The 16,889-nt window shown below is 37.3% G+C and overlaps 1 protein-coding gene across 13 annotated transcripts in view; it reads left to right on the top strand.

Moving 5' to 3' along the window:
- The window catches only part of TP63 (tumor protein p63), a 263,157-nt gene that overhangs the window by 213,511 nt on the left and 32,757 nt on the right, over window positions 1-16,889 (top strand). For all 13 annotated transcript variants that reach the window (XM_008981384.5, XM_008981386.5, XM_078350507.1 and 10 more), the window contains one exon: window positions 16,106-16,292. In XM_008981384.5, the coding sequence (XP_008979632.1) occupies window positions 16,106-16,292 (187 nt within the window). The remainder of the gene's footprint in view (window positions 1-16,105; window positions 16,293-16,889) is intronic.

Genomic DNA, 16,889 nt, shown 5'->3' on the forward strand with positions numbered 1-16,889 from the left:
AACATATTATTAGTAAAGGAGCTGCATTTACTTGTTTTCCAAAATCCCCTGGAGTTATTTTATTTGAACATGATATTTGGCTTTAAGCAGCTCACCCCTCAGTATTCCGAACTTTCTTCCATCCTCTCAAAGGAAAACAAAATTTAGGCAAAGCTTTCTTATCCATTTGACCAGGATATTATGTAGAAAGAAAGAGCTTAGCTCATTTGTTAGTTTTCAGGAACTTCTATTCCATGTCACTGTAGAAATATTTAGTTCATGTACACGATCAAAACTGTCATGTCAGTATACAAGGAAATTTGGTTGAGGACCAGTACAAAATTAGGATCCTCATTCTTGCCCAGGGGCTGTAGGATCCTCATTCTTGTCCATATATATAAATGGCCAATAGGCTGAGGCTGTGTGTGTGTGTGTGTGTATGTGTGTGTGTGTGTGTGTATGAAATCAAAAATAGAAATCAAAAAGATTACCAATACTTTGTTTTCCACATTTTTTTTTTTTTGAGACAGAGTCTCACTCTGTTGCTGAGGCTGGAGTGCAATGGTGTGATCTTGGCTCACTGCAACCTCTGCCTCCTGGATTCAAGAAATTCTCCTGCCTCAGCCTCCTAAGTAGCTGAGATTACAGGCACACACCAGGCCACCACACCTGGCCAATTTTTGTATTTTTAGTAGAGACAGGATTTCACCATATTGGCCAGGCTGGTCTCAAACTCCTGACCTCATGATCTGCCTACCTCCACCTCCCAAAGTGCTGGAATTACAGGGGATGGAAGACCTGGCCTTTCACATTCTTTATTAAAGAGGTGCTTTGTCAATGCAAATCTGGTAATTGGGTTTTTGAAGAGATTTGCACCAGATTATAAAATAATTAAAGGGAAGTAACACTATAGGTTATCTATTTTTCTCCCTCCGAATGTTTAACTCAAGATTTAGGGGGAATCATGTAAATTGCCAGATATTTCTCAATGAGTATCAAAATATTCATGACTTCTTTGGAGAGGTCAATCACTTTCAAAAATTCTTTCAAGTATTTTTTTTCTTTTTCCCCCCCCTTTATCACAGCATTTTATTTCTGATTTCACTTAGATTTGCATAATTCAAAGAGCCACAGTTGCACTGGGAGGGGGTCTTTCTAAATAGGCAACAAGATTAGCACAACCCACTGCTGACTTAATGAACCCAGAAACTGGTGGAGAAGAGCTGATTCTGAAAGCAATTAGTGGGCATTTTCCACTGTTTTTATGTTCAAACTCTCTACTGGGCATTTCTACTGTTTTTATGTGAGACTATGGTTACACTTTAAGGAAAAAATTTTCAACTCTTAGACAGACTTCTTTACTTAACTAAAAAGGATGTAGCCTTATACTCCTGCAAGAATTTGGTGATGATATTTTTGTTTTTAATTAATAAGATGGCCTCTGAGCTTTATACTTGATTGTCTAATCATATATTTTCTCATCATGTGTTTATTCACTCAAATTCACTCTGGCACAAATACACCAGTTCCACTTTGGCCTCATACTATAACTGTTAAAACTGTGTGGTACATGGGAAAGAACACTGGTCTGTATGTCAAGATGGACCCAGTTACTGAGAATTTATTAACAAATCTTTTCTCCTTTCTAGGGCTTAGATTCCTCATCTGCAAATAAATTGTCTGAATCAAATGATCTCTAAGTTTGAATTTTTCTGACTAACTTTTTTTTTCTTTTCTTCTTTTTTTGGGGGGAGAGGATGGGATCTCATTCTGTCACCCTGGCTAGAGTACACTGGTCTGAGGTTGGCTCATTGCAGCCTCAACCTCCTGCACTCAAGTGATCCTCTGCACCTCAGTCTCCCAAGTAACTAGGACCACATGTGCCACCAAGCCTGGCTTTTTTTTTTTTTTACTTTTGTATAGGCAAGGTCTCGTCGTATTGCCCAAGCTGGTCTCAAATTCTTGGGTTCAAGCAATCCTCTTGCCTTGACCTCTCAAAACACTGGGATTACAGGCTTAGCCACTGAACCTGGCCCCTGATTCTAAGAAAATCTTAGCAAAGGTATCTTAAACTAAGAATGCCTTCAAATGGGGTGACTCAGTAATAGAAATATAGAACCAAGCCCTTGCTTTAAAATGTCAAGTTGGATTTCTACAGAAATTCTGTAATTAGAATATGATGTTGTACTAAAAGCATTATCTTCCTAGAACTAAGGAAATGTGAGTTCACTCCATTGCCCAAATTTAGTTGTTTAACCTTTAGAAATCATTCTATCTGGGATACACTCCTGACCCTCTGTGATATCATTATATATATATATATATATATTTGGACTTTGTCCAGCCTTCTTGACATACAACTCCTAAAATCCTTAGAAATCCTTAGAATTTCCAAAACGCTGCTTTTTTTTTTTATTTTTCTTTTTTTGAGATGGAATCTTGCTCTGTTGCTAGGCTGGAGTGCAGTGGCAAGATCTCGGCTCACAATAATTTCCGTCTCCAGAGTTCCAGCAATTCTCCTGCCTCAGCCTCCTGAGTAGCTGGGACTACAGGCGCCCATCACTGGTTAATTATTGTATTTTTAGTAGAGATATGGTTTCACCATGTTGGCCAGGATGGTCTCAATCTCTTGATGTCATGATCTGCCCACCTCAGCCTCTCAAAGTGCTGGGATTACAGGGATAAGCCACTGTTCCCAGCTCGGCGCTGACTTTTTTTTTTTTTTTTTTTTTTTTTGGTATGCCAATGCTGGCTGATGGATTCAGGATGAGGGTCTGGTCACTGGAAAGACAAAGACACATTTGGAGGGTCAGCCCCACCCCCAAGCCTCCAGAAAGGAGAGAGGGGCTGAAGGTGAAGCTGTTCGCCAGTGGCCAATGGTTTAATCAATCATGACTAGATAATGAAGCCTTCAGAAAACCCCAAGAAGACAGGTTTCAGCAAGCTTCAAGACAGCAAAACATGTGGAGATTTTTAGAGGCTGGAGGCCAGGAAAGGAGGGCATGGAAACTACCTCTCCCCCCATGCCACACCCTAGATATCTTTTCATCTTTATCCTCTGCAACATCCTTTATAATAAACGTAAGTGTTTCCTTGAGTTCTATAATCTGCTCCAACAAGTTAAACTCAAATTGGGACCATAGGAACCCAAATTGTGGTGGTGGGAACCCCAATTTTGAAGCTAGTTGATCAGAAGTTCCAGATGTCTAGATTTGCTACTGGTTGTGTATAGGGGGAAGTCTTGGGGACTGAGTCCTCAACCTGTGAGATATGACATGATCTCCAGGTAGATAGTGTCAGAGTTGAATTGGAGAACACCCAGCTCGGTGACTACAGCTTGGTGAGTGGTGAAGAACTCCCACACATTTGGTCACAGGAGTAGTCTTCTGTGTTGATGATTGTTGCTGTGGTAATGTGAGAGGAGAGAAAAAACACAGTTCGAGCATTTTCCCAAAATGTCCTCCAGACCAAATAGATCCCCATGATTTACCTTCTTTCCTTTTGCTTCTTAGTCAGGACATGCTTCACAATTTTAGAAAAAGAAAATGTTAATGTCAGTACTTCCTTTAGATCAGCTCCCTTAGTGTAAGGGTTACTGCTGGTTCCCGAAAAGCCAGGACAGGGACTGGCGTGAAGCCGGTGCTGAATAAATATTAATTGAATGAATGAGTTTCACCTCTTTAAGTCTCAGTTTTATATCAGAAAATTAGGAGAAGAAGGTTTGGAGAAGAGATGCTATAATGTTCTCTCTGGGTTCTAACATTGTCTGTATTCTCTGTCTTCTAAAATCATAGGTCTGCAACTAGTTTGCATGTTGGTGCTACTCATATCAAATTTATTGATTAGACATTATAATTTATTTATTAAACATTTTAAGAAATACTTCCAGGCCAGGCATGGTGGCTCATGCCTATAATCCCAGTACTTCGGCAATCTCAGGGGGACAGATCACACTTGAGGTCAGGAGTTTGTAGCGGGGAATCAGGGAAGACTTCTACAAGCACAGACTTAGAAGAGGATAACCAGGCATAGAAAGAGTGTGCTTGGCTGGGCCTAGTGGCTCACGCCTGTAATCCCAGCACTTTGGGAGGCCGAGGCAGGTGGATCACCTGAGGTCAGGAATTGGAGACCAGCCTGGCCAATATGGTGAAACCCCATCTCTACTAAAAATACAAAAAATAGCTGTGCACTGGGGCAGGCACCTGTAATTCCAGCTACTTGGGAGGCTGAGGCGGAGGCAGAGATTGTAGTAAGCCGAGATCATGCCACTGCACTCCAGCCTGGATGACAGAGTGAGACTCTGTCTCAAAAATAAATAATAAAATAAAACGTGTTAGCTCCCTTTTGGAGAGGAAAGTGGACACATTTATAAGGTAAGGAGAGAAGTGAACAAGGGCAGGGGATTCCCCTGCTAGCTTGGTGCCTTATCTACCCGACAGTTGACTTGGCACCCTCCTGGGCAGATATAAGTTGTGAAAGTCGACAAGCAGGCATACTTAAGATGTGCCCTCCTGATGGTTGAAAGTCCAGAGGCAATTTGGAAGGTGGAAGTTCTGAGACCACCCCCTGAAGGTGAAAGATCATGGCGGGTGTGCGCTGGTCTGCAAATGGACTATCAACTCTCTGGGAGAGATCTGTCTTGGAGCACACAGAACTTACCCTGCAGGGAGTATCTGGTGAGGGGGAGGTGAAGGGTTATATTTGCGTTCCTGAAGGGCTCAGTAGGAAACAGGGAACAGGGGCAAAGGGGACAGGAGAAGAGAAAATAATAAAAAAATAATAGTAATTCATTCTCTTTTTCTTAGAAAAAACAGGAGTACTCAGTTACGACTACATGAAGGCAGAGGGAGGGAACAGAGAAGGCTGAATTTAAATCGGATTTTTCGACTCCTTGTCCAATAAATCAGTGTTGCCCACAATTGTTGGTCTTGGACACAAGTCTGTTTCCTGCTGCTCTTAAGATCTGAGAACTGAGCCCTCTCCTCCTTCACAACAAAGTTAGCCTACTAATTCCAGTTTACTTCATGTATTTTTTTTTTTATTCATTCAGAACTAAAACTATCCTTTCTCTGTTGTCGATGATTCCATTGACTAAGCCAGGTTTCAATGGTCTGAGTATCAGGAGCCCTGTGTTAAAATTAACTTATTCATTCTGCTTTGATTTTAGAAAACAGGTAAGCAAATAATTTATCGCTACTATGACAAATAACTACTATGTCAGCACTTATCACTATCTGACAGAGCAGTTACTTGTTTATTCTCCAATTTTAGCATTTTTCGGGCATAGACTTTGTTTTTGTTTAACGCTGAATTTCCAAACCGAAACAGAGTCTTGGTGACAGTATATGCTCAATAAAAATCAAATTTAGTACCTGGTGGTTAACTGTTCTGTCTCTGTAATCCCATAACACTTTGATATAGTTCTTTTTTACCCAGTGCATTTTAGTTGTTGGTGCTGCACTCTGCCTCTAGACTGTGAGCAACGTGAGGATAAGGATTGATTTTTTTTCTTTCAATTTATTTTATATTTCAAGTACCATCCTAGGCAGTATGGATACATAAAATTCTGCACTCAAGGGTTTTTAAATCTTCTGTCTGTTCCCAGTACAGAATAAGCACCTAGCGTTCTAATGTGTGCTCAGTAAGAGTTTGCTGTATACGTATTAAATGTTGTATGAATAAGGAGAACAGCTGGCTCTCATTTGTGGTTTATGATGGCAACTGACTAGCAGCTTTTAGTGTAGTCTCTCCCAAGTTTTTGTTAAAATATTAATATTATAAATTCTATTTAAAAACTGAACTATATTGGACATTCAAGCCATTATCAGAATTTAGTAATAATTTTATGCCTTGAAAGCCTGATAGAATGCAATTGAAAAATGTCCAAGTGAAATGAAAGCTGCAAACACTAGCTCTTGCTATATCTTGCTATGTTCATGGAAAAAGGAAAAAAGGGCTTATATTAAAAACAAAACCTTATCTATAGGGGAACATTATTTTAAATACTCAAGAAAATCGTCTTAGGAACTGGAAGACATATTTAGAAAATCACTGCAAATTAATAAGACAGTAATGCTATAAAGCTGGGAAAATGTAACAAACCTAGAATGGCAGGCTGAGACGAAAACAGGACTAGTAAAAAGGGATGCAGTTCCTGAGGCCAGGCACGGTGGCTCACGCCTGTAATCCCAGTACTTTGGGAGGCTGAGGCAGGCAGATCATGAGGCCAGGAGATCGAGACTATCCTGGCCAACAGGGTGAAACCCTGTCTCTACTAAAAATAAAAATATTAGCTGGCCGTGGTGGCACACATCTGTAATCCCAGCTACTCGGGAGACTGAGACAAGAGAATTGCTTGAACCTGGGAGGCAGAGGTTACAGTGAGCCGAGATGGCACCACTACATTCCAGCCTGGGCAAAAGAACAAGACTCCATCTCAGGAAAAAAAAAAAAAAAAAAAAAAAAGGATGCAGATGAAATAAGGAGGGACATTTGAAATGCAGCAGAAGAAGTAAAAGTATTATTTGTAGCAGAATAGAGCAGAATTAACAGTAAAAAATCCATACACATACTGAACGCAAACTTAAGAAGCTTTCCCAACCTGCAAACAACAGGAAAAATGCATAAAATGTATGGTGGATAGAAAGTGGACATCCTAAAGTAAGACTTACACGTCTCTGGAAATTTATAGGAGGAGAAGGAACAAAAATACAAAAAAAAAAAAAAAAAGTTTATTGAGTTCAAGCATGAAAGTTAAAAGGATCCACCAATTTCCAAGTAACTTGAATTTTAAAAACACATTTAGAGGCATTGCCACTTCATTTTTATTTATTTATTTATTTTACTTATTTTTTTGAGACGGAGTTGCTTTGTCACCCAGGTTGGAGTGTACCGGTGCAATCTTGGCTCACTGCAACCTCTGCCTCCCAGGTTCAAGCAGCTCTTCTGCTTCAGCCTCCAGACTAGCTGGGACAACCAACATCCGCCACCATGCCCAGCTAATTTTTGTATTTTTAGTAGAGACAGGGTTTCACCATTGGCCAGTCTGGTCTCGAACTCCTGACCTTGTGATCTGCCTGCCTTGGCCTCCCAAAGTGCTGGGTTTACAAGTGTAAGCCACTGCACTCAGCCAGCCACTTTATTTTTTAAAGAAAACAAAGAAAGAAACAAAATCCTACAATACACTAGAGAGAGAGATGCAGCTTACTTAATTTAAAGAAATAAAATTCAGATTGGCCTTGGACTTTTCTACAACACTAAAATGTGCATTGACTCAATTAATCTATTTGAAGAGATCTATCTAAAACCAACTTATATACTAAACTATGTTATGTGGCGTTTTTAACTGGAGTAAAATTTATGCTATAAATATATTAAATTATACTAAAAAGGTATGATTAAATAAATAATGATATATCCCTTTTAAATAGTATAACAGCAACCACTTAAGATCATGTTTTTAAATTAGAACATGCTTATGATAAATTATTAAAAAAATACTATTCTTTGTATTATATGCCCCTAGTTTGTATAAGGCTCTACATGTGTTTGTGTGTGTGTATGCACATAAAGCAGTTCATAATATTAATAATGGTATGTATCTCTTGAGTAAGCAAGAAATCATTTTTTTCCAGAATTCTGTGTGCACATAGTTTGACAATGATGAAACATCAATAAAAGGCAGATTGTAGGAAAGGAGGAGTTGGGAATAAGTTGATGAAAAATTTAAATTTTCTGTTTTCATTGCTATTTGTAGTGGCAATGCTATGGGGCAAGATACTTTATACCTTCATAGAAGGTTTGAAATCTTTGTCATCCACCCAAAGAGCTGCCAGAAATTTAATACAATGGCCGGGCATCATCAAAAAAATTCTTAGCTATAGAAGATATTTTTTTAGAATATCTATTAAAATAGGTTTATTTTAATAGATATCCTAGAAGTAGGTTTATCTATTAAAGTAGGCTTTAGGATAAACCTACGTAGTGAAATATAGGTAACCATGGGGGAAGCAATTTAAAAATCTGTTTAGAATGGTAAAGAAATGTATAAAGGAGAAAATAAGTTTAAGCTGAAATGGAGCCTATGAAACAAGCAGAAGATCTAGATAATTATTCTTCTTAGGAATGTAAGTGTTGTCCTTTGATATATTGGTTCTGAGGACTGATAAAATATTTTAAAGAAATGCTTCACATATTACCCAGTATTAAGAATTAGATATATCAAAATTTTGTGGATATAGCTAGAAGTACTTAGAAGAAACTTGGTAGAATTAAATGCTTATATTAGAAAAAACATGAAATTCTTTAAAAAATGATATGTGATTCTAGTTCAAAAAAATTGCAAACTCAACCCTGGTTTAATTCTTGCAGTCACATAAAAATAAAAACTAAAGGGTATGCAGGTTTGAAATGAAGTACAACTGTCTCTGTTCACAGTTGACATGATGAGCATGTGGAAGATCGTAAGGGACACATCTACAAAACACTCCAAGAACTAATAAGTTCAGCAAGGTCACCGGATACGTGGTCAATATACACAAATTAGCGATGTATAAAAACATAACATAGTATAAAACATATTAGAAACAAAAAGAAATTTTAATGTAAAAGTAGCATTTATGGCAGTTATTTAAAAATAAAATACTGAAGGATAAATCTAACAAGATATGTTATACACTGAAAACGATAAGACATTTCTGTGTAAAATCAAAGATATTCTGTTTAAATAGAGAGAGATCATGGTTCAAAAGACACCACATTGCTAAAGTATCAGTTCTCCCCTAAAGGACCTTACATATTTAACACAATTTCATGCAAAATCTCACCAGGCATTTTTAGAGAAATAGCAAACTGCATGTAAATCTTGTGTGGAAAAATGGAAGGATCTAAAATAGCCAAAGCAATTTTTAAAAAGAACAAAATTGAAAGACTCAGAGTACCTGATTTCAAGACTTACTCTAAAGTAGATTAACCCAGACAATTTGAGAGTGACATATGGGTAGACAAATAGATCAGCAGGAAAGAAGAAAGTATCCAGATAGAGACCTGAAAACATATGACCAATTACTTTTCAAAAAAGAGTCTAAGACAGTTCAACAAGGGAAAATATGCAGGTGATCTTTTCAACAAATGGTGCTAGAACAATTGGATATCTGTTTAAAAAGAATAATCTTAACCCCTAACTTACACCATATACAACAATTGACTGAAAATGATATAGTTCTAAATGTAAGAGCTAAGAATATGAATAAATCTACTTGAAGGAAATATAGAAAATCCTTTTAATGTTAGATTAGGCCAAGATTTCTTAGGACATTAAAAAGTAAGAGCTTTAAAGGGAAAATATTGATAATTCCTCAAAATTAACTATTTTGGAAAAGCAGGAAGAAAGCCAAGCTACAGGCTGGGAGAAAATGTACTTTTAAATGTATATCTGATAAATGACACTTGTAGCCAAAGTAAATAAGGGACTTCTAAAACTCAAGAACAAAAACAACCCAATTAACAAATTACCCCAAATCACCAAAATAGCCCAATTAAAAAAATGGGCAAAAGACCCAAATGGATGTTTCTCAAAATAAGATATATAAATGGATAATAGGTATGTGAAAAATGCCCTGTATCACTAGTCATCAGGGGAATGCAAATCAAAGTACAATAAAATACCACTTCAGTTAGCATGGTTATTAACAAAAAGACAACAAAGCTGTTAGTGAGGATGTAGAGAGAAGAGAACCTTTACATACGATCAGGGGGAATGTAAATTAGGGCAGCCATTATGGAAAACAGTATAGACGTTCCTTGAAAAATTAAAAATATATCTACCATATGATCCAGCAATCTCATTGCTAGGTATATATCCAAATACAAAGGGAGTAAAATCAGTGTATCAAAGGGATATCTTCACACCTGTATTTATTACAGCACTATTTGCAATAGCCAAGATACGAAATCAGTTTAAGTTTCCATGAAGGATAAATGGATAAAAAAATGTTGTGTATATACACAAAAAGGATAGTATTTAGTCATAATAACATAATGAAATCCTGAGGCCAGGCATAGTGGCTCATGCCTGTAATCCCAGTACTTCTGGAGACTGAGGCTGGAGGTTCACTTAAACCTAAGAGTTTGAGACCAGCTTGGGGAATATAGTGAGACTCCATTTCTACAAAAACCATACACCAAAATTAATAGGGCATAGTGGTGCACAGCTATAGTCCTAGCTACTCAGGTGGCTGAAATGGGAGAATTGCTTGAGTCTCGGAGGTCGAGGCTACAGTGAGCCAGATGGCGCCTCCATACTCCAATCTGGGTAACAGAGCAAGAACCTGTCTCATAAAATTAAAAGAGAAATCCTGATTCTGTCATCTGCAACAATATGGATAAATTTGAGGACATTATGTTAAGTGAAATAAGCCAGGCAGAGAAAGACTTAAACCACATGATCTCACTCAAATGGAATCTAAAACTGTTGCTCTTGTAGAAGTTGGGAGTAGAATAGGGGTTACCAGAGGCTGAGAAGGGGAGGCACGGTGAGGGGAAATGAGGAAAGATGGGTCAATGAATACAATATTACAGTTAGACAGAAGGAGTAAGTTCTGTTCTATCAAATAGCAGGTTACTATAGTTAACAGTAATGTATTGCATATTTCAAAATAGCTAGAAGAGAGGATTTTGAATGTTCTTACTACAAAGAAATGACAAATGTTTAATGATGGATATACTATATATCCTAATTTGATCATTATACAATATAGACATGTATCAAAATATCACATTTTACCCATAAATATGTGCAATTATTATGTGTTAATGATAAATAAAATAAAACCTAAAAAGTCAAATTTCTATATTACAACAGGGGGAAAACACAGTCCATACTATAATTTTTTAAACTTACAAGGTACAAAATATTTAAACAGAAACTTCAAAAAATATGAATTGTATAGAATTATATAACATGTAAGTTTGTTTTCATTATATGTAAATATGAATCAAATAAGTACATGAAAAGATGTTCAACATTGTTAATCATCAGAGAAATGTTCATTTAAACCACAATGAGATCTACTGCATACATACCAGAGTGACATCAACTGAAAGAAAACACTGACAATACCAAATGTTGACAAGGATATGAAGTCCTTGTCTATTGCAAGTGGCAATGTTAAATGGCACAACCTCTTTGTAAACTATATGGCGTTTCTTAGTAAGCATACACTTACCAGCAATCATATTCCTAAGTATTTAAGAAAAAGGGAAATGAACATCCTCACAAAAATTTGTACATGAATGTTCATAATAGAATAGAATGTTCATAATAGTTTTATACACAATCGAAAAAAATTGAAATCATTGGTGAGTTGATAATAATGAAATTTATTTAAAAATACAATGGAATGCTGATACATACAAAAACCATAAATATCAAAAGCATTATCATGTAAGATTATATACTATATTTTTTTATTTATATAAAATTCTGGAAAGGTAAACTTAGTGAAAAGTAACTGGTACATGATTGCTTAGGGCCAGGAGCTGGGGAGGGGCTTGATTGCAAAGAAGCAAAAGATGATTGGAAAGGGGATGGAGATATTCTATATCTTGTTGTAGTAGTGACACAGCGGTGTTCCTTTGTCAAGCCATCAGCTTTTGCACTTAAAAACTGGTATACTTTGCAGCAAAGTATACCACCACATGAAACAAAACAAAACCCCCATCCAAGAAGAATAAATTCAGCCTTAGAATAAAAAGAATTTCAGGTCAATGTTGAGGAGCCATTTAGAGGTGAATTTTCAAAATTCCACAGAGGAAGAAAGATAGTAAAATAGGCTATGTGTGTTCAAACTTGTAATTTCTGCTGACTCAAATCATCAGGGTATTTTAAAGTCTTGGTAAAAATCAGATTTGTATGTTCCAGTCTTACTGAAGCCTGGAAAATTGGAGATGATAGCGCTATTTTGTAAGGGATAGAGAAGTGGGCAAGTCTAAGGAATTGTTAACACACATAGACCAGGGAGACTGAACTTAGTACTGGGGGAAAAAATGTCATCATGGAACAGCATTGCAAACAATGAAGTAAACAGAGTAGTAGAGACTTGGCTTTGTATAAAGAAATAGAGAAATAAACAATCATGCCAGACCACTTCAGCTCCTGTAGTTGCTGAATGGCAGGACCAGCAGTTGAACCAAAAGCAGTAAACATAATTCATCTTGGCTGTGGTCAGATACTTTGATTTAGTCAAAGTATGGAACCCTCACCACTATAATTGGAAAATATGGTTTGCAGTACCAGATACAGTACTAGCTGAAAAGTGGTTTCTAAATTGTCCTGGCATGATGTGGAGAACAGAGGAAAAAGAGAAGTATACCATACTGGGAATATCACCTTTTTTGTTGTTGCTTTTAATGTTTTTAGGTTTCAGATTCAGTGAATACATGTGTAGTATTGTTACGTGAATATATTGTATAATGGTGAGGTTTGGGCTTCTACTGTGCCTGTCCCCCAAATAGTAAATATTGTACCAAATGGGTATATTTTAACCCTCATCCCCTCCTATGTTCCTCATTTTTGGAGTCTGCAGCATCCATTATTTCCATCTTTATGTCCATGTGTATCTTTTTTGGTTATCTTTGTATTTTTATTAGAGATTAGAGTTCTCCATGTTGGCCAGGCATGTCGTGAGCTCCTGCTGGACCTCAAGTGATCTGCCTGTCTCGGCCTCCTGAAGTACTGGAATTACAGACATGAGCCTCTGTGCCTGACCACATGTGTATTCGATACTTATCTCCCACATTTAAGGACACAGGAGATTTGATTTTCTTTTTCTGAGTTGTTTCACCTAGGATAATGGCATTCAACTCAATCCATGTTGCTGAAAAGGACATGATTTCAGGGAATAACATTTTGAATTTGGGGTGTGTTTGAAGCATTAAAGAGTTCGTATGGGTTGAACGTGGGGTGAGAAATGTGTGTCGATGGGGGTGGAGGGGTAGGGGAAATTAGAGATAGATAGGACCATAATACAGATAACCTCATAAAGTCCTTTAAAAAACCATGTTAAAGAGTAGGACTTCACTTTGGGAGGCCGAGGCGGGTGGATCACAAGGTCAAGAGATCGAGACCATCCTGGTCAACATGGTGAAATCCCGTCTCTACTAAAAATACAAAAATTAGCTGAGCATGGTGGCGTGTGCCTGTAATCCTGGCTACTCAGGAGGCTGAGGCAGGAGAATTGCCTGAACCCATGAGGCGGAGGTTGCGGTGAGCCGAGATCGCGCCATTGCACTCCAGCCTGGGTAACAAGAGTGAAACTCCCTCTCAAAAAAAAAAAAAAAAGAGTAGGACTTTATCCCTGAATTCCCAGATCCAGCTGGTAGGAGTGTCCACATTGTTTTCCACCTAGCCCATAGTCTTTTCAGCTCTTGTCACTTGCTGCCTCTCCCTACAATCAAATGAGCAAACAATATACTGAGAAATTAATGAAAATGTGTTACGTAGACTGCTTTTGAGCTCCATCGTAAGTTTTGGAGAAGAGTATAAATGTTGTAAGTTGATTCAGTAAAGAACCACAATGTTGGAAACTAGAAAAAGGTAAAAATTTGCATGAACTAGAAAGAGAATAGAAAGATAAGAAATTGTAGTGACAAAAAAAAAAAAAAAGAGAGAAATTGTCATGACAGGACTAGGATAGACTCACATACCAGTTTCTAAGCAAGTTCTCGGGAAAGTCCTTTCTATACATTTGTTTTCTTGTTTATAAAATAGGGATAATAATTCAAGTCAAGTATCTGTTATCTGCAATTCTGAAATTCCAAGAACTCTGGAAATCAGAAGTTGATTCAGTTTTATTTTGATTTCCTAAGTTTGTGGGTACAGTCATTTGGTGGTGTAACCCAGGATCCATAGTCGTTTATCAGTCAGTGTGAAAATTTATGAATTCTGCAGAAATAATGTTTGATCTCAGGGTGCTACCCTAAATTCTGCTGGATATATTTATATGTTACACAAACTTTACTTTTTTTCTAAAATCTAAGCAATACTGGATTCTGAAACATCTAGCCCCAGAGGTTTTAGATAAGAGATAGTATGTTTGTAATACCTTCCTCTTAGGGTTGTATGAGGATAAAATGTCTTAAAACAGAACTCAGTAAATGATGAAGATATTATTATTTATCATTAATTAAGCTTAAAAATTAGATTCCCACCCCCATCCCTGAGAATGAACAAGAATTATCACTTGATGATCCTTAATCTTATTCTTAATACTTTCTTGCTTTACTCTGTCAAGCTTGATTTATAGTATATCAGTTATTAAAATGGAATGTTTCTCTTCAGAAGCTGTTCCAATATGAACACTCAACCTCCATTTCTGCCGTCTTTACATACTTGGAAGATACCTTATTTGTCTTCAGGTATTAGTTGATAGACTTATTTTTCAGTCACCTTTCCTAAGGGTCATCTTATGAAATTCATGATTAGATTATGCATTATATGCCTCCTAACAAAAACAGAAACAAATGGATATGCTTATTTTCTTCAAGTTCCCAATAAAAGTGAGTTCTTAATATGTCATAAAGCAATTTCTGTATAAGTCGTTAGTTAAAAGCACAAGAGCAAAAATACCCATCTAGATTTCATTCAGTGTTTCCCAAGTAGAATTTTATTTTTGTGGTTGAATTTTGGCATGTTTCCTGTTTCTTCAAGCTATGTAAATCCCTTTTGCTGTGTTTAATCCATGGCCTGTAGGCATGGAGGGCTGATTTTGCAATACTTTTCTAGCATTGGGAAATGTTAAAAATTTCATATGCTGGAATACTTGGAAGAAAAGCAAAGGTCATTTAAATACTATATTTATTTTCAGATGAAGAAATAAAGCAACATTTTAAATGTGTGAGTTTTGGTAAGATACTTGCCATTAGAGAGAGTTAGGGTGGCACATATCATTAATGAATCCGATTGCCACTCTTGCTCTGCTCTCCCCGCCCCATCTTTCCTCTGGGAGGATGTTGGGGCCAACTTATAATTGCAACCTGTGTGTGTGTGTTTATCCTTTGTTTGGATACATGTTACTAGGGGCCCCACTCTTGGCCGGCAATTCCAGTGCCTGGGTGGTTTGCCTGAGCAAAGAGCCTTAGTGGGTAGGAATGAAGTGGTAGGGCATTGGCCTAGAGAACGGGGTGATAAGGTTTACTGTTTTGTAAGGATTCGAATGAAGGTTCACTTCGGCTTCAGAAGTGGGAGAGGGAAGCAACATAGGATAGGATCTCTATTTGGTCCTAGGTCTCAGGCTTTCTCTACCCTGTTTTTGGCAACTCGACAACCAGCTAATCATCACTGAACTTCCTCTCCCTAGAGAAGGAAAAGTTTCACTCACTGGATGTCCTGGACTACTGGTGTCTTTATTCCCCAGTGCTTCCTTCTTTTTAATTTTCTCGCTTGTTTAATTTTTTAAAATAAGAGGGTGTAAGGAGTCTGACTACATGACCCCTTTTGGCTCTTGCATTCTCCTATGCTGTGACATTAAAAGTAAAGTGCAGTCGTTCGGGGGAGTTTTTGTTTTGCAGTTTTCAAGAGGGCTGACCTCAAGCGAAATCTCTTCACTCTTTAACAGATATTCCATCTTTAAAAAATTCCCATGAACCCTAATTCCTATGACTGTCTCTAAACTATATTAAAAACTGGATTAATTAGAATCTAGGCAGAAATCTCTCTTAATGGTTTGTTGGTTAATATCACTCGGCACATGACAATACTCTTCTCTCACTTAGTTTCTGGTAATCTATGAAGCTACTCATGGTATTACTCATTTAAACCTCTCTGAGCCTCAGCTTCTTCATCCTAAAGGAAAATAACAGGAAATAATGGCATAAGTGAGTTTTGATAAACATAAAACCTTTTGTAAACATAGGGTTTTATTAAGGATAGCAAAAATTATTAGTTTCATTCATGAATATAACTTCCTCTAATGAGATTGACATATGTCAGTCACATCTATAATAGTCAGTAGTAAACTTGAGGCATGCAGCTATGAAAAGTGGACAGATTATTGTTCTGATTTGGAATGTAACAATATCTCCTGTTGGTTCTCTCCTTCCTTTCTCTACTGGCCCCAACTCTAAGCAGTATTCCACTGAACTGAAGAAACTGTACTGCCAAATTGCAAAGACATGCCCCATCCAGATCAAGGTGATGACCCCACCTCCTCAGGGAGCTGTCATCCGCGCCATGCCTGTCTACAAAAAAGCTGAGCATGTCACTGAGGTGGTAAAGCGGTGCCCCAACCATGAGCTGAGCCGTGAATTTAATGAGGGTAAGCAGAATTTGAATCTCTAACTCTTCAAGTAACCTCCTTGAAGGTCAAGATTCTGTGGGTATTTTTGTTTGAGACTCATCTACCTGATTCAGACTTCTGCACTCTGATGGCATATCAGTCTGCCTTTTTTTTTTTAGCTAGCAGAGTATCTAAGAATAATGATGAATAAATTCGTGGCTTTTATAGTGGTTGAATTACTTAATTTAATATGAGTAATTACTGGATGACCTGGACTACTAGCGTCTTTATTCCCTAATGCTTCCTTCTTCTTATTCTTCTTGACTTTTTTTTTTTTTTTTTAAGTAAGAGGGTGTGAGGAGACTGACCACATGCAGCTATTCTGCTTGGCCCAGGCTACAGTATCTTCAGATTTAGTGTTTTCCCAGAAAGATTCTCAAGTCTAGACCAGTTGAGAGCTGGAAGGGTAAGAGAAAGGAGCACCAAAGGACAGAAATAATGAAAAGGAAAAAAAAAAAAAAAAAAAAAAAAAAAAACAGAAGAAAAAAGGGAGAAAGGAGAAAAAGAAGATAAGAAGGCAAGTAATGGGTAAGAGGAATAAATAGAAGGTCTAGAGCATACTGGAGGCAGTCATAT

The sequence above is a fragment of the Callithrix jacchus genome, chromosome 15 (assembly GCF_049354715.1).
Source record: "Callithrix jacchus isolate 240 chromosome 15, calJac240_pri, whole genome shotgun sequence".
Lineage (NCBI taxonomy): Eukaryota > Metazoa > Chordata > Mammalia > Primates > Cebidae > Callithrix > Callithrix jacchus.